Source organism: Oncorhynchus clarkii, chromosome 11 (assembly GCF_045791955.1).
Source record: "Oncorhynchus clarkii lewisi isolate Uvic-CL-2024 chromosome 11, UVic_Ocla_1.0, whole genome shotgun sequence".
In the NCBI taxonomy this organism is placed as follows: Eukaryota; Metazoa; Chordata; class Actinopteri; order Salmoniformes; family Salmonidae; genus Oncorhynchus; species Oncorhynchus clarkii.
The window spans coordinates 6426711-6449664 of NC_092157.1; the positions used below are offsets into that span (position 1 = coordinate 6426711).

Genomic DNA, 22954 nt, shown 5'->3' on the forward strand with positions numbered 1-22954 from the left:
CACCCCTAGCTGCTCTGTTTACTGATGCCCCACCCCTAGCTGCTCTGTGTACTAATGCCCAAACCCTAGCTGCTCTGCTTACTAATGCCCCACCCCTAGCTGCTCTGCTTACTAATGCCCCACCCCTAGCTGCTCTGCTTACTGATGCCCCGCCCCCTAGCTGCTCTGCTTACTGATGCCCCGCTCCCTAGCTGCTCTGCTTACTGATGCCCCGCCGCCTAGCTGCTCTGCTTACTGATGCCCCACCCCTAGCTGCTCTGTTTACTAATACCCCACCCCTAGCTGCTCTGCTTACTGATGCCCCACCCATAGCTGCTCTGCTTACTGATGCCCCACCCCTAGCTGCTCTGCTTACTAATGCCCCACCCCTAGCTGCTCTGTTTACTGATGCCCCACCCCTAGCTGCTCTGTGTACTAATGCCCAACCCCTAGCTGCTCTGCTTACTAATGCCCCACCCCTAGCTGCTCTGCTTACTAATGCCCCACCCCTAGCTGCTCTGCTTACTGATGCCCCGCCCCCTAGCTGCTCTGCTTACTGATGCCCCGCTCCCTAGCTGCTCTGCTTACTGATGCCCCGCCGCCTAGCTGCTCTGCTTACTGATGCCCCGCCCCTAGCTGCTCTGCTTACTAATGCCCCACCCCTAGCTGCTCTGCTTACTGATGCCCCGCCCCCTAGCTGCTCTGCTTACTAATGCCCCACCCCTAGCTGCTCTGCTTACTGATGCCCCGCCCCCTAGCTGCTCTGCTTACTGATGCCCCGCTCCCTAGCTGCTCTGCTTACTGATGCCCCGCCCCCTAGCTGCTCTGCTTACTGATGCCCCGCCCCCTAGCTGCTCTGCTTACTGATGCCCCGCCCCCTAGCTGCTCTGCTTACTGATGCCCCACCCCTAGCTGCTCTGCTTACTGATGCCCCACCCCCTAGCTGCTCTGCTTACTGATGCCCCGCCCCCTAGCTGCTCTGCTTACTGATGCCCCGCCCCCTAGCTGCTCTGCTTACTAATGCCCCGTCCCCTAGCTGCTCTGCTTACTGATGCCCCTCCGCCTAGCTGCTCTGCTTACTGATGCCCCGCCCCCTAGCTGCTCTGCTTACTGATGCCCCGCCGCCTAGCTGCTCTGCTTACTGATGCCCCGCCCCCTAGCTGCTCTTCTTACTGATGCCCCGCCGCCTAGCTGCTCTGCTTACTGATGCCCCGCCCCCTAGCTGCTCTGCTTACTGATGCCCCGCCCCCTAGCTGCTCTGCTTACTGATGCCCCGCCCCCTAGCTGCTCTGCTTACTGATGCCCAACCCCCTAGCTGCTCTGCTTACTGATGCCCCGCCCCCTAGCTGCACTGCTTACTGATGCCCCGCCCCCTAGCTGCTCTGCTTACTGATGCCCCACCCCCTAGCTGCTCTGCTTACTAATGCCCCACCCCTAGCTGCTCTGCTTACTAATGCCCCACCCCTAGCTGCTCTGTTTACTAATGCCCCACCCCCTAGCTGCTCTGCTTACTAATGCCCCACCCCCTAGCTGCTCTGCTTACTAATGCCCCACCCCTAGCTGCTCTGTTTACTAATGCCCCACCCCTAGCTGCTCTGCTTACTGATGCCCCGCCCCCTAGCTTCTCTGCTTACTAATGCCCCACCCCTAGCTGCTCTGTTTACTAATGCCCCACCCCCTAGCTGCTCTGCTTACTAATGCCCCACCCCCTAGCTGCTCTGCTTACTAATGCCCCACCCCTAGCTGCTCTGTTTACTAATGCCCCACCCCTAGCTGCTCTGCTTACTGATGCCCCACCCCTAGCTGCTCTGCTTACTGATGCCCAACCCCTAGCTGCTCTGTTTACTAATGCCCCACCCCTAGCTGCTCTGTTTACTAATGCCCCACCCCCTAGCTGCTCTGCTTACTAATGCCCCACCCCCTAGCTGCTCTGCTTACTAATGCCCCACCCCTAGCTGCTCTGCTTACTGATGCCCCACCCCTAGCTGCTCTGCTTACTGATGCCCCACCCCCTAGCTGCTCTGCTTACTGATGCCCCACCCCAAGCTGCTCTGCTTACTGAAGCCCCACCCCCTAGCTGCTCTGCTTACTGATGCCCCGCTCCAGCTGCTCATCAGATTAGCAGTAAAGGCTGTAATCTGGGGTCTAAAACCCAGGCAGATTCATACGCTGCTGTAATCTGGAGTCTAAAACCCAGGCAGATTCATACGCTGCTGTAATCTGGTTTAATGAAAAACATTGTAAACACTGGGCGGTTATAGATGAGGGTAGGTATAGAAACATAGAAACAACCACACACAGTCACACACACACACACACACACACACACACACACACACACACACACACACACACACACACACACACACACACACACGCACACACACACACACATAATAGGCATTTTAGAAATGTCCGTTTTGGTGGATTATTCTCACAGTTTGACTCATGTTTAGGATGGCAATTATGCTCCCCAAAATATCATAAATCCTGCATATCAAACGTTTTAGATCCGGTACCAGAGGTCCATTACCCATTGATCTCCATCGAGAGGTTATTAACTCAGATGTAGAACAGCTGTCTGGTGCCATCTTGTTTTTTGGGGTAACAAAGGACACATTCTGGAGAGTTACTTATGTTCAGCTATTTTATCAAGCACTCAACTGGTCCACTGTTTTAGTCAGTGAATTCATTTGATGTTATGGGTGGAAATATGGGGAGGGGGAGATGAAAAGGGAGGGAGGGAGATTGTTAACTAATAGGTTACACTGCTACACCCAGGAACGTCTTCACGTGTCAACCCGAACCGAGAACTGTCTAATTTATGTTGCTAAGGCTTTTCATAAGAGAGGCCCATGTTTTTCACGAAAGAGGCCCATGTTTTTCACGAGGCCCTCCTCTCTCCTTCCCTCCTCCTCTCTCCTTGCCTCCTCTTCCCTTCTTTCCTCCTTCCCTCCTCCTCTCCTGCTTCCTTCCCTTCTCCTTCCCTTCTCTGTCCTTCCCTCATTTCCTCCTTCCCTTCTCCTCTTCTCCCCTTCCCTCCTCCTCCTCCTCTCTCCTTTCCTCCTCCTCTTCCTTCCTTGCCTCCTTCCCTCCTCCTCCTCCCTCCCTCCTTCTCTCCTCCTCCTTCCTCCTCCTTCTCCCTCCTCCTCTTTCTCTCCTCACCCTCCCTTCTCCTCCCTCCTCCCTTCTCCTTCCCTCCTCCCTCCTCCTCCTCCCTCCTTCTCTACTCTTTCCCTCCTCCTCTTCTTCCTCTCTTCTCCTTCCCTCCTCCCTTCTCCTTCCCTCCTCCTCCCTTCTTCTCCCCCTCTCCCTTCTCCTTCCCTCCTCCCATACCTCTGGAGAAGATAGTTGGAATAGTAGCAACCCCTGGCTTTTAGACAAATCATTAAAACCCAAAGCGACTGCATCTTGCATCTGAAATTAATCTAGTCACTTAGTATTTTGCCCTCATGTTTGATTTCTTAATTACAAGACAACAAGATCGGACATGGGAATGTTGCAGAAATCCCAGGGGGCATAGATTGTGTTGGAAATTAATTTGTGTGTGAGAAACGTGCACCATATTGAGAATGACAGTAGTTGTGTTGAACAGAAGACAAGTTACTATGTAGAGTGTACACTAAAGCTTCATTGGCTGAGCAAAATATATACAGTGTACTGTATACACACACACACACACACACACACACACACACACACACACACACACACACACACACACACAGAGAGAGAGAGAGAGAGAGAGAGAGAGAGAGAGAGAGAGAGAGAGAGAGAGAGAGAGAAAGGGGACTGAGAGAGAGAAAGGGGACCGAGAGAGAGAGAGCGAGAGAGAGAGAGAGAGAGAGAGAGAGAGAGAGAGAGAGAGAGAAAGGGGACCGAGAGAGAGAGAGAGAGAGAGACAGAGAGAGAGAGAGAGAGAGACCGAGAGAGAGAGAGAGAGACCGAGAGAGAGAGAGACCGAGAGACCGAGAGAGAAGAAGGGCTGTGCTGTGTAGCTCTGGTGGGGGCCTGCGTGACTCCCATGGCTTTTCCACTTTTAGCAGGCTTGCGTGATCTGGCGGTCGCTTTCCTTCAAGCGCGTGAGGCTCAACAGCCTGCAGGAAGATCACAATTAAGGAGGATGCATGGGAAAAATAATTCCTCCCCGCTCCACTGTGCCCGCCCATCATACATGCTAATCAAGTGCCCGTAATAAATGTTGAAAACAGTATTGTGTAAATAAGGCTGGCTGTGACATGTGAACAAGGCCAATGGGAGGCCAGTGGGAGAACTGAAGTCGCTTGTCACGAATGTTGAACAATGTTGTGTATGACGTTGTGTATGACGTTGTGTATGATGTTGTGTTTTATGACATGCAGTCACATATGGCATCCAGGCTGTATCACAATCGGCCGTGATTGGTTGTCCCATAGGGCGGCGCACAATTGGCCCAGCGTCGTCCGGGTTTGTCCGGTGTAGGAATTAGTTAAATAAAAAAATGTAAACATATACAGATGATGAAAAGAAAATAAACCCATCTAACATCTCCTCTGCATTCTTGAACCTGTTGACTAGATTGAGTGTCAGCTGACTGGGGGAAAAAAATATACTGTACATACAGTGCCTTGCGAAAGTATTCGGCCCCCTTTGAACTTTGACGACCTTTTGCCACATTTCAGGCTTCAAACATAAAGATATAAAACTGTATTTTTTTTGTGAAGAATCAACAACAAGTGGGACACAATCATGAAGTGGAACGACATTTATTGGATATTTCAAACTTTTTTAACAAATCAAAAACTGAAAAATTGGGCGTGCAAAATTATTTATGCCATTAACATGTCAATCTTTGGCCTGCTTCGTGAGTGTTGTGTGACAGGTAGATTGTCGATCTGGGGCGTCCAGGTCCGTCCACAGACTTGCGAATCAGCTAGTTTGTTGTTGCATAGAGAGCTGTTTGGACCGTTGCCAGATGGTGTCCATTTCCTGTACCTCTCTCGCCAGTGGCAGTATTAACAATGCCAACGGGGTCCATGACTTTTCAGCTCATCTGTTCTCTGACTGTGTCCTCCTCTCATCAACAGTGGCGCATCCAAAGTACCAGCCTTAGTTCGTTACTCCTCACTCTCTCTGATTATCCTCAGCCTGTTCTCTGCTGAGTATCCTCCTTGGTTAGGCTAACTCTGATTATCCTCAGCCTGTTCTCTGCTGAGTATCCTCCTTGGTTAGGCTAACTCTGATTATCCTCAGCCTGTTCTCTGCTGAGTATCCTCCTTGGTTAGGCTAACTCTGATTATCCTCAGCCTGTTCTCTGCTGAGTATCCTCCTTGGCTAGGCTAACTCTGATTATCCTCAGCCTGTTCTCTGCTGAGTATCCTCCTTGGTTAGGCTAACTCTGATTATCCTCAGCCTGTTCTCTGCTGAGTATCCTCCTTGGTTAGGCTAACTCTGATTATCCTCAGCCTGTTCTCTGCTGAGTATCCTCCTTGGCTAGGCTAACTCTGATTATCCTCAGCCTGTTCTCTGCTGAGTATCCTCCTTGGCTAGGCTAACTCTGATTATCCTCAGCCTGTTCTCTGCTGAGTATCCTCCTTGGTTAGGCTAACTCTAATTATCCTCAGCCTGTTCTCTGCTGAGTATCCTCCATGGCTAGGCTAACTCTTGATACAGATATAAACACACATGCATACGCGTGGTGGACGGCGGGGGATTTTGAATGAAAACTGAAGAGAGAATAGTTCGCTGCCCACGTATTTTCCCACAAAGTTAGCGCTAATGCAAAACAGGCACCGGAAAGAGTGGCCTAGTGCTAGCACAACAAGAAAAGAGGAAAAGTCCCAATGGCTGAAGGCTACTGCTGCTGGAGCTCAGGGTTAGTTAGCCTAGCCAAGCTCAGGGTTAGTTAGCCTAGCCAGCTCAGTGTTAGTTAGCCTAGCCAGCTCAGTGTTAGTTAGCCTATCCAGCTCATGGTTAGTTAGCCTAGCCAGCTCAGGGTTAGTTAGCCTAGCCAGCTCAGGGTTAGTTAGCCTAGCCAGCTCAGGGTTAGTTAGCCTAGCCATCTCAGTGTTAGTTAGCCTACCCAGCTCAGTGTTAGTTAGCCTAACCAGCTCAGGGTTAGTTAGCCTAGCCAGCTCAGGGTTAGTTAGCCTAGCCAGCTCAGGGTTAGTTAGCCTAGCCAAGCTCAGGGTTAGTTAGCCTAGCCAGCTCAGTGTTAGTTAGCCTAACCAGCTCAGGGTTAGTTAGCCTAGCCAGCTCATGGTTAGTTAGCCTAGCCAGCTCAGGGTTAGATAGCCTAGCCAGCTCAGGGTTAGTTAGCCTAGCCAGCTAGCATTGCGTGTTGTGGGTGCATTACTGAAGCGCTCTCCGGCCTTTTTAACATATTACTTCTGTTGTTGTGTGGGCAGAGATCCACTGTTGCAATACTTCGTCCAATAGGGTTCACTGTTGCAGTACTTCATCCAATAGGGTTCACTGTTGCAGTACTTCATCCAATAGGGCTCACTGTTGCAATACTTCATCCAATAGGGCTCACTGTTGCAGTACTTTGTCCAATAGGGCTCACTGTTGCAATACTTCGTCCAATAGGATTCACTGTTGCAATACTTAATCCAATAGGGTTCACTGTTGCAATACTTCATCCAATATGGCTCACTGTTGCAATACTTCATCCAATAGGGCTCACTGTTGCAATACTTCCTCCAATAGGGTTCACTGTTGCAGTACTTCATCCAATAGGGCTCACTGTTGCAATACTTCATCCAATAGGGTTCACTGTTGCAGTACTTCATCCAATAGGGCTCACTGTTACAATACTTTCTCCAATAGGGTTCACTGTTGCAGTACTTCATCCAATAGGGCTCACTGTTGCAATACTTCATCCAATAGGGTTCACTGTTGCAGTACTTCATCCAATAGGGCTCACTGTTGCAATACTTCCTCCAATAGGGTTCACTGTTGCAGTACTTCTTCCAATAGTGTTCACTGTTGCAGTACTTCATCCAATAGGGTTCACTGTTGCAGTACTTCATCCAATAGGGCTCACTGTTGCAATACTTCCTTCAATAGGGTTCGCTGTTGCAGTACTTCATCCAATAGTGTTCACTGTTGCAGTACTTCATCCAATAGGGTTCACTGTTGCAGTACTTCATCCAATAGGGTTCACTGTTGCAGTACTTCATCCAATAGGGCTCACTGTTGCAATACTTCATCCAATAGGGTTCACTGTTGCAGTACTTCATCAGATGAAGGTGATGATAACATTCCAAGTAAAAACATATCTTTCTGAGAGGTGTCAGGTACGGGCCTCGGCTGGTTAGCTAGCAGGTGTAACCGCAAAATAGACCATGCTAAGGGTTGACCAGTTGAGTAGGCGGACACTTCTAGCCATGCTCATAAGCCTATCTGCTTTGTCTTTGTGGATAGGCTTAAAATGGTGAATTCCATTGCTTGGGGTGCACTTCTCTCTGTCTGTCCGGACTCTCTTTAAAACCTGTCCTTCTCCTCTTTCTCTCTCTTTCTCTTTGTCCTCTCATCCCCGCATCCAGGAGACTAAAATAGAGGGCTCCAAAACAAATAATTATTTCCAGAGTTGTTTGACTTGTCTTAAGTGTTTCCTGCACAGAGCTATATTCAAGGCATTATATTCAAGTCTAAAGCTAAGTCTCTATACATTTCCATGAGATTAAAAATGGCGGGGACGATTTAGCTTTCACATTTATTGATTAAATATACTGTACAAAAAAATAATAAGGGATCTGCTGTATAATTCTTAAAAGTTCTATTACCGAGGCCTCGGGCCCCAAAGTAAAATGTTTTACTCTGACTTTGATTAACTGGATTTACTTTAGGACCCCGGACTCTACGAAGCACTTACAATAACTCTGCTACAGAGCCAAGCCCACACAAAACCCCATATGGCTCTCTCTTCCCTTCTTTGTATTTGCCATCGTTTGCTATAAAACATGTGGATGGTTTATAATGTCCACCACATTTGGAAAAATATCTGTTTCAGTCCTGAAGTTTTTGCTTGTTTAAACGGGAGCTTTTCATTTCAGATTTTGCTCTAATTAAACTTGAAATAAATTGCATTTATACAGTTTACAGCTTACTAAATGAGTTTACATCTTACTAAATGAGTTTACAGTTTACTAAATGAGTTTACAGTTTACTAAATGAGTTTACAGTTTACTAAATGAGTTTACAGTTTACTAAATGAGTTTACAGTTTACTAAATGAGTTTACAGTTTACTAAATGAGTTTACAGTTTACTAAATTAGTTTACAGTTTACTAAATGAGTTTACAGTTTACTAAATGTATTTCCAGCTTACTACATGAGTTTACAGTTTACTAAATTAGTTTACAGCTTACTACATGAGTTTACAGTTGACTAAATTAGTTTACAGTTTACTAAATGCATTTCCAGCTGACTACATGAGTTTACAGCTTACTAAATGAGTTTCCAGTTTACTAAATGAGTTTACAGTTTACTAAATGAGTTTACAGTTTACTAAATGAGTTTACAGCTTACTAAATGAGCTTACAACTTAATACATGCGTTCACAGCTTACTAAAACCGTCGACTTGCATGTGTGTACAAACATTATGCCTATGTATTGGAAATATTTCCTTTGAAACAATGAATTAATGCAGTGTCTGGTAAAGTATTACGGTAACACCCTGCTTGTGAAAAACAGAGAGGAAGTAAATGGAGAAGTACAGCTGTAGCCTCTAGTGACAATCCCCTTCTCATCACTTGTATGAATGTAACGCTCCCATCGTTCTTGTCAGCATATGAATGGAAAGGAGAAGCTATAAATAGCATTGGACACGCACACACACACGCACGCACGCACGCACGCACGCACGCACACACACACACACACACACACACACACACACACACACACACACACACACACACACACACACACACGCACACACACACAAAGTCGGTTAATGGGTGCCAATGCCTCAGACAACACAGTGTGTGAGGTCTCCAGCTCCGGTTTGATATCAACTGTAAAAACCCAACAACTTGGCCTCTCTCTCCTTTACGCGAGTAGATGTTACCATTACATAGATGGCTAGCCCCAACCCTTATGACTGGGTTTCAAGGGATCTTCAATGGCCAACAAATATTGTGGATAAAGCAACAGAGAAGCCAGTCCCAACCCACGCCGATAACAGAGTCAGGGTTGTATCTCAACCCCCTTTGGAAAAATCTGGAAGAGGAGGAGCCCTGAAACAAATGAATTAACGTGTGTGGTTCATCAAAGAAAACCGGAATTAACTACAGATAGAAATAGAACTGCTGCATTCAGTCATTCAGTCAGTCATTCAGTGAGTCATTCAGTCAGTCAGTCATTCAGTCATTCAGTCAGTCATTCAGTCATTCAGTCAGTCAGTGAGTCAGTCAGTCAGTCAGTCAGTCATTCAGTCAGTCAGTCAGTCATTCAGTCAGTAAGTCAGTCAGTCAGTCATTCAGTCAGTAAGTCAGTCAGTCATTCAGTCAGTCAGTCATTCAGTCAGTCAGTCAGTGAGTCATTCAGTCAGTCAGTCAGTCAGTGAGTCATTCAGTCAGTCAGTCAGTCAGTGAGTCATTCAGTCAGTCAGTCAGTCATTCAGTCAGTCAGTCAGTGAGTCATTCAGTCAGTCAGTCAGTCAGTCAGTCAGTCAGTCATTCAGTCAGTCAGTGAGTCAGTCAGTCAGTCAGTCAGTCATTCAGTCAGTCAGTCAGTGAGTCATTCAGTCAGTCAGTCAGTCAGTCAGTGAGTCATTCAGTCAGTCATTCAGTCATTCAGCCAGTCAGTCAGTCATTCAGTCAGTCAGTCATTCAGTCAGTCAGTCAGTCAGTCAGTCAGTCAGTCTGTCATTCAGTGAGTCATTCAGTCAGTCATTCAGTCAGTCATTCAGTCAGTCATTCAGTCAGTCAGTCAGTCAGTCAGTCAGTCAGTCATTCAGTCAGTCAGTCAGTCATTCAGTCAGTCAGTCAGTGAGTCATTCAGTCAGTCAGTCAGTCAGTCAGTGAGTCATTCAGTCAGTCATTCAGTCATTCAGCCAGTCAGTCAGTCATTCAGTCAGTCAGTGAGTCATTCAGTCAGTCAGTCAGTGAGTCATTCAGTCAGTCAGTCAGTCAGTCAGTCAGTCAGTCAGTCATTCAGTCAGTCAGTGAGTCAGTCAGTCAGTCAGTCAGTCATTCAGTCAGTCAGTCAGTGAGTCATTCAGTCAGTCAGTCAGTCAGTCAGTGAGTCATTCAGTCAGTCATTCAGTCATTCAGCCAGTCAGTCAGTCATTCAGTCAGTCAGTCATTCAGTCAGTCAGTCAGTCAGTCAGTCAGTCTGTCATTCAGTGAGTCATTCAGTCAGTCATTCAGTCAGTCATTCAGTCAGTCATTCAGTCAGTCAGTCAGTCAGTCAGTCAGTCAGTCAGTCAGTGAGTCATTCAGTCATTCAGTGAGTCATTCAGTGAGTCATTCAGTCAGTCAGTCAGTCATTCAGTGAGTCATTCAGTCAGTTATTCAGTCAGTCATTCAGTCAGTCAGTCAGTCAGTCAGTCATTCAGTCAGTCAGAGTTCCGCTGAGGCTGAAGCAATGGAGTTGCCTTTAATTCCCAGGAACCTTCTCACCCTGAGTGTCTTCTTCTTCTAGCCCCGTCTAGGAAACTAGCAGGGAGAGGGGAAATGACTGGCGAATTGGTCTATCCTGGTCTGTCCTGCTGGAGATATGTGATTGATATCCACAAAAGGACCTTTTAAATCACTGGCATAATAAACAATTGAATGGATCATTGTAACGTGCTTCACTAATGATTTCATTTGGGCCCTCAAAAAAAAATCATTCCCTCCTGCTTCATTTCTTCTAATTTCTTCTAATTTCTTCTCAGACTAATGCATACACTCCTTGTGGCCATTTTCCTAAATGTATTTGCATGTTGGTCTTCCAAATGAAGTGGATAAATAGCGAGGGGAGGAAAAAAAAGGATTTGGTTCGTTTTACCATTCCATGACATGGAAACATTCTGGAATGTTTTGAGGCCACATTGCTGCCATGGTTGAGGTCATGGGTGTAATTTTGCCATGAGATCTTTTGCTCGAGTTGCCTTTAGTTTCAGATATGTCATGGTGAATATAGAAAGTCTATTTTGAAAGTCAAACACTATTACTGTGTGGAAGTAGCTATAATAATTATATCCCAGTAATATTCAAGCCACAAGTTCAAACATATTTAAGTCAGTGGTTACCAAGGGAAGCCCGGCTTCCCCCAAACATAAAAACATTTGAAAACATAATATAAATAATTTTTTGTCCCTTAGTGTTTCATAAGAGGCTGAATGTATCTCACCGGAGAAAGCATCTGAGCAAGCGAAACAGCACCCTTCTGTCTCTTTACATGTGGTCCATCTATTTGATGCTGTCTGGTCCAAACAAGTATGACATTGTTGTCGCTCGTAGCACTGAAGGCAAGGGAAACCAGCGAGCATTTGGCCTCCCTTGATAAAAAAAAGTATAGCAAATTTGGCCGATCAGCGTTGGGGCTAAACAGAGTGAGCTCAAGTGTGAATGTTCCTGGTGCACCAAAATAAAGTGTAAAGGGAAGCCATCTTGGATTTGGCGTCACTCCTATCAAATCCCATTGAGAGGATACGTCATTGACAGAAACAACTTGAATTGTTGCATCTCGTTGTGTTGTTGTCTTCCGGTGGCTAGCTAGCTTAGTAAAATTGTCCCTTTCCTAAGTTAGCCATGGATGGAGATAGTGATTTGGATATGTCGTTGTACTTAATTCTCTGTACTGGCCAATGATTCTGATCCAACCATTAAATCATACATTGTGCCCCTGGCCTGAGAAGATGGAAGTTAAATATGTAGCTAGATGTAGAAGGCTAATGTTAACTAGCTAACGTTGCCCCGTGAATGGAAGTTAGGCTAGCGAGCAAGTATTTTAGCCAGGTAGCCTAGGACAACAACATATAAAAGCGTGTTCTGTAGGCCTGGTATGGCTCCTTGCTGTCCCCAGTCCACCTGGCCGTGCTGCTGCTCCAGTTTCAACTGTTCTGCCTGTGATTATTATTATTTGACCATGCTGGTCATTTATGAACATTTGAACATCTTGGCCATGTTCTGTTATAATCTCCACCCGGCACAGCCAGAAGAGGACTGGCCACCCCACATAGCCTGGTTCCTCTCTAGGTTTCTTCCTAGGTTTTGGCCTTTCTAGGGAGTTTTTCCTAGCCACCGTGCTTCTACACCTGCATGGCTTGCTGTTTGGGGGTTTTAGTCTGGGTTTCTGTACAGCACTTTGAGATATCAGCTGATGTACGAAGGGCTATGTAAATACATTTGATTTGAAATTTGATTTGATGAAAGAGAGGAGGATGGCATTGGTGTTTCTCTACAAGTAGAGTGAATCAACATGTTTTTTTCTACTTGCACACACACACACACACACACACACACACACACACACACACACACGCACACACACACACACACACACACACACACACACACACACACACACACACACACACACACACACACACACACACACACAGAAATCAGAACAATGGACAGCCACATCATATTAAGTTGATGTTGATTGGACTAAATCGTTTTTGGTATATTTATAGTTGTCACTGTTTTGGACCAAGCAGAGGTGATTTGATGATGTTGAAATAATGGTGTTGGAATTGTGGAAGCAGCTTCTCTTTTCTTTTGGGGGGGGGGGACTAGCAGTGACTCTCAGTGGTTTTAAATCAATAGTTGTTTAGTGGGCAGAAAAGGTCAGAAACATGAACTTGCTTGACCCCTGCTGTAGGTCATGTAGCTGTTTGTTACATGCAACATGCTTCGTGGACTTGACTGGACAGAGGTTGGCTGTCTGGGGCGGCAGGGTAGCCTAGTGGTTAGAGCGTTGGACTAGTAACCGAAAGGTTGCAAGTTCGAATCCCCGAGCTGACAAGGTACAAATCTGTCGTTCCGCCCCTGAACCCTTAGGCCGTCATTGAAAATAAGAATTTGTTCTTAACCGACTTGCCTAGTAAAATAAAGGTAAAATTAAATGTTACGGTCGCAAGGCATATGAACTAATGGGTTATAGAGAACATTATGCAATTTATCACAACACATCACTGGCTCCCCCAGGGATTTTACCAATGCACCCTTATTGATCTACTGTAAGTTACAGTATGAACCATGTTGTTTTTATGTCCTCTGAGAGAAAAATGTGTTCCCTCTAGATATATGGCTTCCTGTGCTGTTTTTTTTTATTATATTTATCTAGGCAAGTCAGTTAAGAACAAATTCTTATTTACAATGACGGCCTACCAGGGAACAGTGGGTTAACTGCCTTGTTCAGGGGCAGAATGACAGATTTTTACCTTGTCAGCTCAAGGGATTCAATCTAGCAACCTTTCGGGTTACAGGCCCAACACTCTAACCACTAGGCTACGCTGCCGTCTCTACACTCTAACCACTAGGCTACGCTGCCGCCTCTACACTCTAACCACTAGGCTACGCTGCCGTCTCTACACTCTAACCACTAGGCTACGCTGCCGCCTCTACACTCTAACCACTAGGCTACGCTGCCGCCCTTTTTTCACGATGTCACTCACTTGGTTCTATTCTACAGCGAAATATGAAATGTGTGATTTCCCCCCCCAAAATAACATTTATTGAAGTTAGCTTCTAATTTTTTCAAACATAAATGGAGAGTTGCCAATCTGTTTTTTAACAGGTTACAACAACATATCCACAGAGATATAAATATATTTGACACAGAATAAACATCAGTTTCTATGTTCTAAAAACAGCATTCTATGTGTTGTTCTATGTTTTTCTATTTCTATGTGTTTGGGCCTGGTATGGTTCCCAATCAGGGGCAGCTGTTTATTGTTGTCTCTGATTGAGAAACATACTTAGGCAGCCTGTTTTCCCACTATGATTTGTGGGTAGTTGTTTTCTGTGTCTTTTTTTTCCCCACACAGAACTCTTTCGGTCTTTGATTTATCGTTCTTGTTTTTTTTTTTGTATTCTGTGTTCAGTTTAATAAATACATTATGGACACTTACCACGCTGCGCCTTGGTCCGATATTTCATACTTCTCGTCAGAGGAAGAAAATCGTTACAGAAAAATACTAAAACGTTATAACAAGACAAGAAGACTAACAAGGCAATAGAACCACAAAAAAAAAAATGAATTCAGTTTCTCTTCAGAAACTACAGAGGAACAAAAACCAAGCCCTGAGTGCACCTACAACTCTAGCACCTGCTAAACGTACCTAATGTGCTTATGTTCTTCAGCTTTTGTCCTTGATTTCATGCCACGTTACCTAAAAAAAAGAGAGTTTGGGATATTCAATACATCATATAATGAAGAATTTGTTTCCATTACACTGCGGTTTTGACCTTTGCGGAGAGCATTCAGCGTTTGCCAGCAGTCATCAATATTTAACAGCTGTTGTTATGATTAAATTCTTTATAGGCTAATGTGTCTTGCCGGCTTGCACGCAAGGTTTTGGCCAGGTGCCAGCGCTCTGTCAGGGACCAGAGAGAAGATTGATATGCGGTTAGCTTGTGTGACAATGGGGCTTCGGTCAGCCAGCTCCTCTCCCCCCTCCTCTCACTCCTGTGGATTTCCTGTGCTGCGGAGGGAGGGAGGGAGGGAGGGTGCACACAAGGTCTGTCAGAGGGGAGTGCTAACATGCTTCTGAAGTTGGCACGTTAGGGCTTCCCAATGAGCTGAACGTTAGGCCTTCCCAGGGAGCTGAACGTTAGGCCTTCCCAGGGAGCTGAACGTTAGGCCTTCCCAGGGAGCTGAACGCTAGGCCTTCCCAGGGAGCTGAACGTTAGGGCTTCCCAGGGAGCTGAACGTTAGGCCTTCCCAGGGAGCTGAACGTTAGGCCTTCCCAGGGAGCTGAACGTTAGGGCTTCCCAGGGAGCTGAACGTTAGGCCTTCCCAGGGAGCTGAACGTTAGGGCTTCCCAGGGAGCTGAACGCTAGGCCTTCCCAGGGAGCTGAACGCTAGGCCTTCCCAGGGAGCTGAACGTTAGGCCTTCCCAGGGAGCTGAACGTTAGGCCTTCCCAGGGAGCTGAACACTAGGCCTTCCCAGGGAGCTGAACGTTAGGGCTTCCCAGGGAGCTGAACGTTAGGCCTTCCCAGGGAGCTGAACGTTAGGGCTTCCCAGGGAGCTGAACGTTAGGTCTTCACAGGGAGCTGAACACTCTCTCTGTCTCTCTTTCTCTCTCTTTCCCTACCCCTCCCTCCCTCCCGCTCTCCCTGCCTCCCTCCAGATTGATGATATATCCTCAGAGTTGCTCATTGTGAAACATGTCTTTGTGTGCCTATAATGACTTGTTACACCAGAAACAATAACATGTCGCTTGCTGAACAGATGAGTGACATGATGTTGAGTTGGAGGAATGTTAGACAGAGGGTGAGTGACATGATGTTGAGTTGGAGGAATGTTCGACAGAGGGTGAGTGACATGATGTTGAGTTGGAGGAATGTTAGACAGAGGGTGAGTGACATGATGTTGAGTTGGAGGAATGTTAGACAGAGGGTGAGTGACATGATGTTGAGTTGGAGGAATGTTCGACAGAGGGTGAGTGACATGATGTTGAGTTGGAGGAATGTTAGACAGAGGGTGAGTGACATGATGTTGAGTTGGAGGAATGTTAGACAGAGGGTGAGTGACATGATGTTGAGTTGGAGGAATGTTAGACAGAGGGTGAGTGACATGATGTTGAGTTGGAGGAATGTTAGACAGAGGGTGAGTGACATGATGTTGAGTTGGAGGAATGTTCGACAGAGGATGAGTGACATGATGTTGGATAAGAGGAATGTTCGACAGAGAATGAGTGACATGATGTTGGATAAGAGGAATGTTAGACAGAGGGTGAGTGACATGATGTTGAGTTGGAGGAATGTTCGACAGAGGGTGAGTGACATGATGTTGAGTTGGAGGAATGTTAGACAGAGGGTGAGTGACATGATGTTGAGTTGGAGGAATGTTAGACAGAGGGTGAGTGACATGATGTTGAGTTGGAGGAATGTTAGACAGAGGGTGAGTGACATGATGTTGAGTTGGAGGAATGTTCGACAGAGGATGAGTGACATGATGTTGGATAAGAGGAATGTTCGACAGAGGATGAGTGACATGATGTTGGATAAGAAGAATGTTAGACAGAGGGTGAGTGACATGATGTTGAGTTGGAGGAATGTTCGACAGAGGGTGAGTGACATGATGTTGAGTTGGAGGAATGTTCGACAGAGGATGAGTGACATGATGTTGGATAAGAGGACTGTTCGACAGAGGATGAGTGACATGATGTTGGATAAGAGGAATGTTAGACAGAGGGTGAGTGACATGATGTTGAGTTGGAGGAATGTTAGACAGAGGGTGAGTGACATGATGTTGAGTTGGAGGAATGTTAGACAGAGGGTGAGTGACATGATGTTGAGTTGGAGGAATGTTCGACAGAGGATGAGTGACATGATGTTGGATAAGAGGAATGTTCGACAGAGGATGAGTGACATGATGTTGGATAAGAGGAATGTTAGACAGAGGGTGAGTGACATGATGTTGAGTTGGAGGAATGTTAGACAGAGGGTGAGTGACATGATGTTGAGTTGGAGGAATGTTAGACAGAGGGTGAGTGACATGATGTTGAGTTGGAGGAATGTTCGACAGAGGGTGAGTGACATGATGTTGGATAAGAGGAATGTTCGACAGAGGATGAGTGACATGATGTTGGATAAGAGGAATGTTCGACAGAGGATGAGTGACATGATGTTGGATAAGAGGAATGTTAGACAGAGGGTGAGTGACATGATGTTGAGTTGGAGGAATGTTCGACAGAGGATGAGTGACATGATGTTGAGTTGGAGGAATGTTCAACAGAGGGTGAGTGACATGATGTTGAGTTGGAGGAATGTTCGACAGAGGATGAGTGACATGATGTTGGATAAGAGGAATGTTCGACAGAGGATGAGTGACATGATGTTGGATAAGAGGAATGTTAGACAGAGGGTGAGTGACATGATGTTGAGTTGGAGGAATGTTAGACAGAGGGTGAGTGACATGATGTTGAGTTGGAGGAATGTTAGACAGAGGGTGAGTGACATGATGTTGAGTTGGAGGAATGTTAGACAGAGGATGAGTGACATGATGTTGAGTTGGAGGAATGTTCGACAGAGGATGAGTGACATGATGTTGGTTTAGAGGAATGTTAGACAGAGGGTGAGTGACATGATGTTGAGTTGGAGGAATGTTCGACAGAGGGTGAGTGACATGATGTTGAGTTGGAGGAATGTTCGACAGAGGGTGAGTGACATGATGTTGAGTTGGAGGAATGTTCGACAGAGGATGAGTGACATGATGATGGATAAGAGGAATGTTCGACAGAGGATGAGTGACATGATGTTGGATAAGAGGAATGTTCGACAGAGGATGAGTGACATGATGTTGGATAAGAGGAATGTTAGACAGAGGGTGAGTGACATGATGTTGAGTTGGAGGAATGTTAGACAGAGGGTGAGTGACATGATGTTGAGTTGGAGGAATGTTCGACAGAGGATGAGTGACATGATGTTGAGTTGGAGGAATGTTAGACAGAGGGTGAGTGACATGATGTTGAGTTGGAGGAATGTTAGACAGAGGATGAGTGACATGATGTTGGATAAGAGGAATGTTCGACAGAGGATGAGTGACATGATGTTGGATAAGAGGAATGTTCGACAGAGGATGAGTGACATGATGTTGGATAAGAGGAATGTTAGACAGAGGGTGAGTGACATGATGTTGAGTTGGAAGAATGTTCGACAGAGGATGAGTCTGCTTCTGTGCTTTGCTCCACCTGCAGGGCTGTTGATACCACTAAGCGTTTAAAATGTTTGGGGGTTGTGAGCTACAGAGGACTAGAAGGTGAGGGGCCCTTACGCGTTCTCTTCACTAGTTGTGTGATGGAGTCTAATCAGGCATAACGATTATATGATACACCCTGCATATAAGAACCCATCTGTATTGTTATTGCCTGTGCTGTGTTGTAGACTGCTACTGACATCTGAGGGATGTGTTATTGAAAGCAGCGGGAGGAAGAAGGGTCACTCAGACCTACTAGTCTGGCAGTTGTCACCTGGTTATACATAAAGAGAGCATATATACGTTGACCCATTAGGTTTTCTTTTGACACAACACCAAAAACCAGGGTAATGATTGGCTCAGGAAGATGTTGGCTCAGGAAGCAGAACTCTTAACGATTTTAGTCATCCTCTATATTTGTCTTTCCCGGACTAGCATCCTCTCCCAGGCTTTCATGAGAGCGAGGTGTGAGAGCGAGGTGTGTGTGTGTGTGTGTGTGTGTGTGTGTGTGTGAGAGAGAGATAGAGAGAGAGAGAAACTACATGGTCACTCTCATTAACTGCCCTGGTTTCCACCAGTCAGACTAAACTGAGGAGACTAGAATAAGAGGTAGAATAGTAGGTAGTATAGTAGGTAGTATAGCAGGTAGTATAGTAGGTAGTATAGTAGGTAATATAGTAGGTAGTACAGTAGGTAGAATAGTAGGTAGTATAGTAGGTAGTATAGCAGGTAGTATAGTAGGTAGTATAGTAGGTAGTATAGTAGGTAATATAGTAGGTAGTACAGTAGGTAGTATAGTAGGTAGTATAGTAGGTAGTATAGCAGGTAGTATAGTAGGTAGTATAGCAGGCAGTACAGTAGGTAGTATAGTAGGTAATATAGTAGGTAGTACAGTAGGTAGAATAGTAGGTAGTATAGTAGGTAGTATAGCAGGTAGTATAGTAGGTAGTATAGTAGGTAGTATAGTAGGTAATATAGTAGGTAGTACAGTAGGTAGTATAGTAGGTAGTATAGCAGGTAGTATAGTAGGTAGTATAGCAGGTAGTATAGTAGGTAGTATAGCAGGCAGTACAGTAGGTAGTATAGTAGGTAGAATAGTAGGTAGTATAGTAGGTAGTATAGTAGGTAGAATAGTAGGTAGAATAGTAGGTAGTATAGTAGGTAGTATAGCAGGCAGTACAGTAGGTAGTATAGTAGGTAGTATAGTAGGTAGAATAGTAGGTAGTATAGCAGGTAGTATAGTGGGTAGTACAGTGGTACAGCAGGTGGTATAGTAGGTAGCATAGCAGGCAGTACAGTAGGTGGCACAGTAGGTAGTACTGTGGGCAGCATAGTAGGTAGTATAGTAGACAGTATAGTAGGTAGCACAGTAGGTAGTATAAGAGGTAGCACAGTAGGTAGCACAGTAGGTGGTATAATAGGTAGCACGGAAGGTGGTATAGCATGTAGTACAGTAGTATAGTATAGCAGGGGGTATAGTAGGTTGTACAGTAGATGGTATAGTAGGTAGCATATGAGGTAGGTTGGTTGTATAGTGTGTAGTACAGTATGTAGTATAGCAGTTTGTATAGTATGTAGCACAGTAGGTAGTATAGTATAGCAGGAAATATAGTACGTAGTACAGTAGATAGTGTAGTATAGTAGGTAGCACAGTAGGTAGTACAGCATGCGGTATAGTAGGTAGTACAGTATGTAGTACAGCAGGCAGTATAGCAGGTAGTATAGTAGAGTAGATGGTATGGATTTTTTTAACCTTTATTTTACTAGGCAAGTCAGTTAAGAACAAATTCTTATTTTCAATGACGGCCTAGGAACAGTGGGTTGTTCTGTTCAGGGGCAGAACGACAGATTTTGTACCTTGTCAGCTCGGGGATTTGAACTTGCAACCTTTCAGTTACTAGTCCAATGCTCTAACCACTAGGCTACCCTGCCGTATAGTAGGTGGTATAGGGATCAGTATAGTAGGTAGTACAGTCGGGCTCCTGAGTGGCGCAGGGGTCTAAAAGCAAGTGGTGTCACTACAATTCCTGGTTCGTATCCAGGCTGTATCACATCCAGATGTGATTTGGAGTCCCATAGGGCGGCGCACAAATGGCTCAGCAACGTCTTGGTTTGGCCAGGGTGGGCCGTCATTGTAAATAAGAAATTGGTCTTAACTGACTTGCCTAGTTATATTAAGGTTGCATTTATAGTAGGTCGTCCACCACTAAACAAGAACAAGTTGACAGAGTCAAGTCATCAGAAATATCAACTTTGTAACTGTATTTATGTTTTATTTCTCTCTCTCTTATTTTCCAGTTAATCACGAGAAGCCGTCCAGCAGAAAGCACATCAGTCCATCCACCGACTCTGGCGCCGAGCCCAGGAAAGACAGCCTGCCTAAGGCTATGGGCAACAGCATCACAGAGAGCGGACTCCTTCTGGAGGTAAGCAGACAAAAATGCAGCCAGATCGTTCAAGATAACACTTCGAAATCGGACGTCTGTCCGTGTCCTGAGGACGTCAGGAAATATCTTAAAAACGCGGCCACTAGGAGGGCAACAGTGAGAACTATTACCATCAAGTAGGTTTGAGTTTTTCTAAATTGTAGTGGACTACGGGGGGTGGCTCAGTTGGTAGAGATTAGTACTCATAACACCAGGGTTGTGGGTGCAATTCCCATGGGGGGGAGAACAAGCATGAAAATGTATGTATTCACTACTGTGAGCCACTCTGGATAAAAGCATCCACTAAATTGTATCTTTATTTAACTAGGCAAGTCAGTTAAGTACAAATTCTTATTTTCAATGACGGCCTACCGGGGAACAGTGGGTTAACTGCCTGTTCAGGGGCAGAACGACAGATTTGTACCTTGTCAGCTCGGGGATTTGAACTTGCAACCTTCTGGTTACTAGTCCAACACTCTAACTGGTTATCCTGTAGCAGACCAATGAACCTCCACACTGGTTATCCTGTAGCAGACCAATGAACCTCCACACGGGTTATCCTGTAGCAGACCAATGAACCTCCACACGGGTTATCCTGTAGCAGACCAATGAACCTCCACTCTGGTTATCCTGTAGCAGACCAATGAACCTCTTCACGGGTTATCCTGTAGCAGACCAATGAACCTCCTCACTGGTTATCCTGTAGCAGACCAATGAACCTCCACACTGGTTATCCTGTAGCAGACCAATGAACCTCCACTCTGGTTATCCCATAGCAGACTCTGGGGGGCTTTTGGGATGAGGGGCAGGGAAGAGGGTAGGGGAGGGCTGTTGCCCCCTGTACCCTGAGCCCTAATGGCCACTGGAGCTATCTAAAATCGCTTGATGGAGGTGGGGATGGTGGACAGGGAGATCAGTGAAGTTTAGCGTCAGTAGTTTTCATTATGGGGTATTGTGATGTCATTATGGGGTATTGTGATGTCATTATGGGGTATTGTGATGTCATTATGGGGTATTGTGTGTAGATTGATGAGGATTTTATTTTATTTTATCCATTTTATACAATATGGCTGTAACGTAACAACATGTGGGATAAGTCAACGTGTCTGAATACATTCCGAATATATCGTAGACTGACCCGGTGAAAGCTATGATCCCTTGTTGTTGTCACTTGTTAAATCCACTTCAATCAGTATAGATCAGGGGTCTCTAACTTTTTTTTTAAAGCATGAGAGCTACTTAAAAATAATTAAACATGTTGTGAGCTACACTTTTTTTTAGGTCTGGAAGAAAACTAACACTTTTAGATTTTTGAATGTTATTCCCCTTTAATCTAGTGAGTGAGGAATGTGCCGGTCTAGCGAGGGTTCTGTACTGCTGCTGCTAATTTCATGGCAAATAACAAATAATAGATTCAAATGATATACTTCCTCGTGATATACTTCCTCGTGATATACTTCCTCGTGATATACTTCCTCGTGATATACTTCCACGTGATATACTTCCACGTGATATACTTCCTCGTGATATACTTCCTCGTGATATACTTCCTCGTGATATACTTCCTCGTGATATACTTCCTCGTGATATACTTCCTCGTGATATACTTCCTCGTGATATACTTCCTCGTGATATACTTCCTCGTGATATACTTCCTCATGATATACTTCCTCATGATATACTTCCTCATGATATACTTCCTCGTGATATACTTCCTTGTGATATACTTCCTCGTGATATACTTCCTCGTGATATACTTCCTCGTGATATACTTCCTCGTTATATACTTCCTCGTGATATACTTCCTCGTGATATACTTCCTCATGATATACTTCCTCATGATATACTTCCTCGTTATATACTTCCTCGTGATATACTTCCTCGTGATATACTTCCTCGTGATATACTTCCACGTGATATACTTCCTCGTGATATACTTCCTCGTGATATACTTCCTCGTGATATACTTCCTTGTGATATACTTCCTCATGATATACTCATTCATGATAGACTTCTGTTAACATGAGAAGGTTTTGGGGAAAGAAAGTATTTCTGTCAATCCACAAAACGGTTATCACATCAACTGGCTACACACAAAGTTATAGACGAGCGCGCTCATCACACAGACACACAGATAAATAATTCTGGAAATTGAATTGGCAGATATTGTGTTGTGATTTTTAAGCCAATAGTGGCTAACCAGGGGGGGTGAGATAATGTCAAGTTGCGCTGGGAGCTTGCGTTGTCTGAGATTTGTTTATGACAGTTTGCGATGGAACACGTTAAAATTGCATGTACGTACAGAATTGTTTGGCTGGTAGCTGTTGGAGACCCCTGGTGTAGATGAGGGGGATGAGACAGGTTAAAGAAGCATTTTGATTGATTGTGTATGTGTGACCATTCAGAGGGTGAATTGGCAAGTTAATAGAGTTAAGTGTCAAGAAATGCAACATTGCTGGGTTTTTCACGTTCAACAGTTTCCTGTGTGTATCAAGAATGGTCCACCACCCAAAAGACATCCAGCCAACTTGACACAACTGTGGGAAGGAAGCATTAGAGTCAACATGGGCCATCATCCCTGTGGAACGCTTTCGTCACCTTGTAGAGTCTATGACCTGAAGAATTGAGGATGTTCTGAAGACAAAAGGGGGTGCAGCCCAATATTAGGAAGGTGTTCCTTATGTTTGGTACTGTACATTCACCTCCA

At 45.3% G+C, this 22954-nt stretch overlaps 1 protein-coding gene across 1 annotated transcript in view; it reads left to right on the forward strand.

Moving 5' to 3' along the window:
- LOC139420510 (aryl hydrocarbon receptor repressor-like) overlaps positions 1-22954 on the forward strand; it is a 114724-nt gene that overhangs the window by 73600 nt on the left and 18170 nt on the right. The window contains exon 4 of the mRNA XM_071170716.1: positions 20120-20247. Within this exon, the coding sequence (XP_071026817.1) occupies positions 20120-20247 (128 nt within the window). The remainder of the gene's footprint in view (positions 1-20119; positions 20248-22954) is intronic.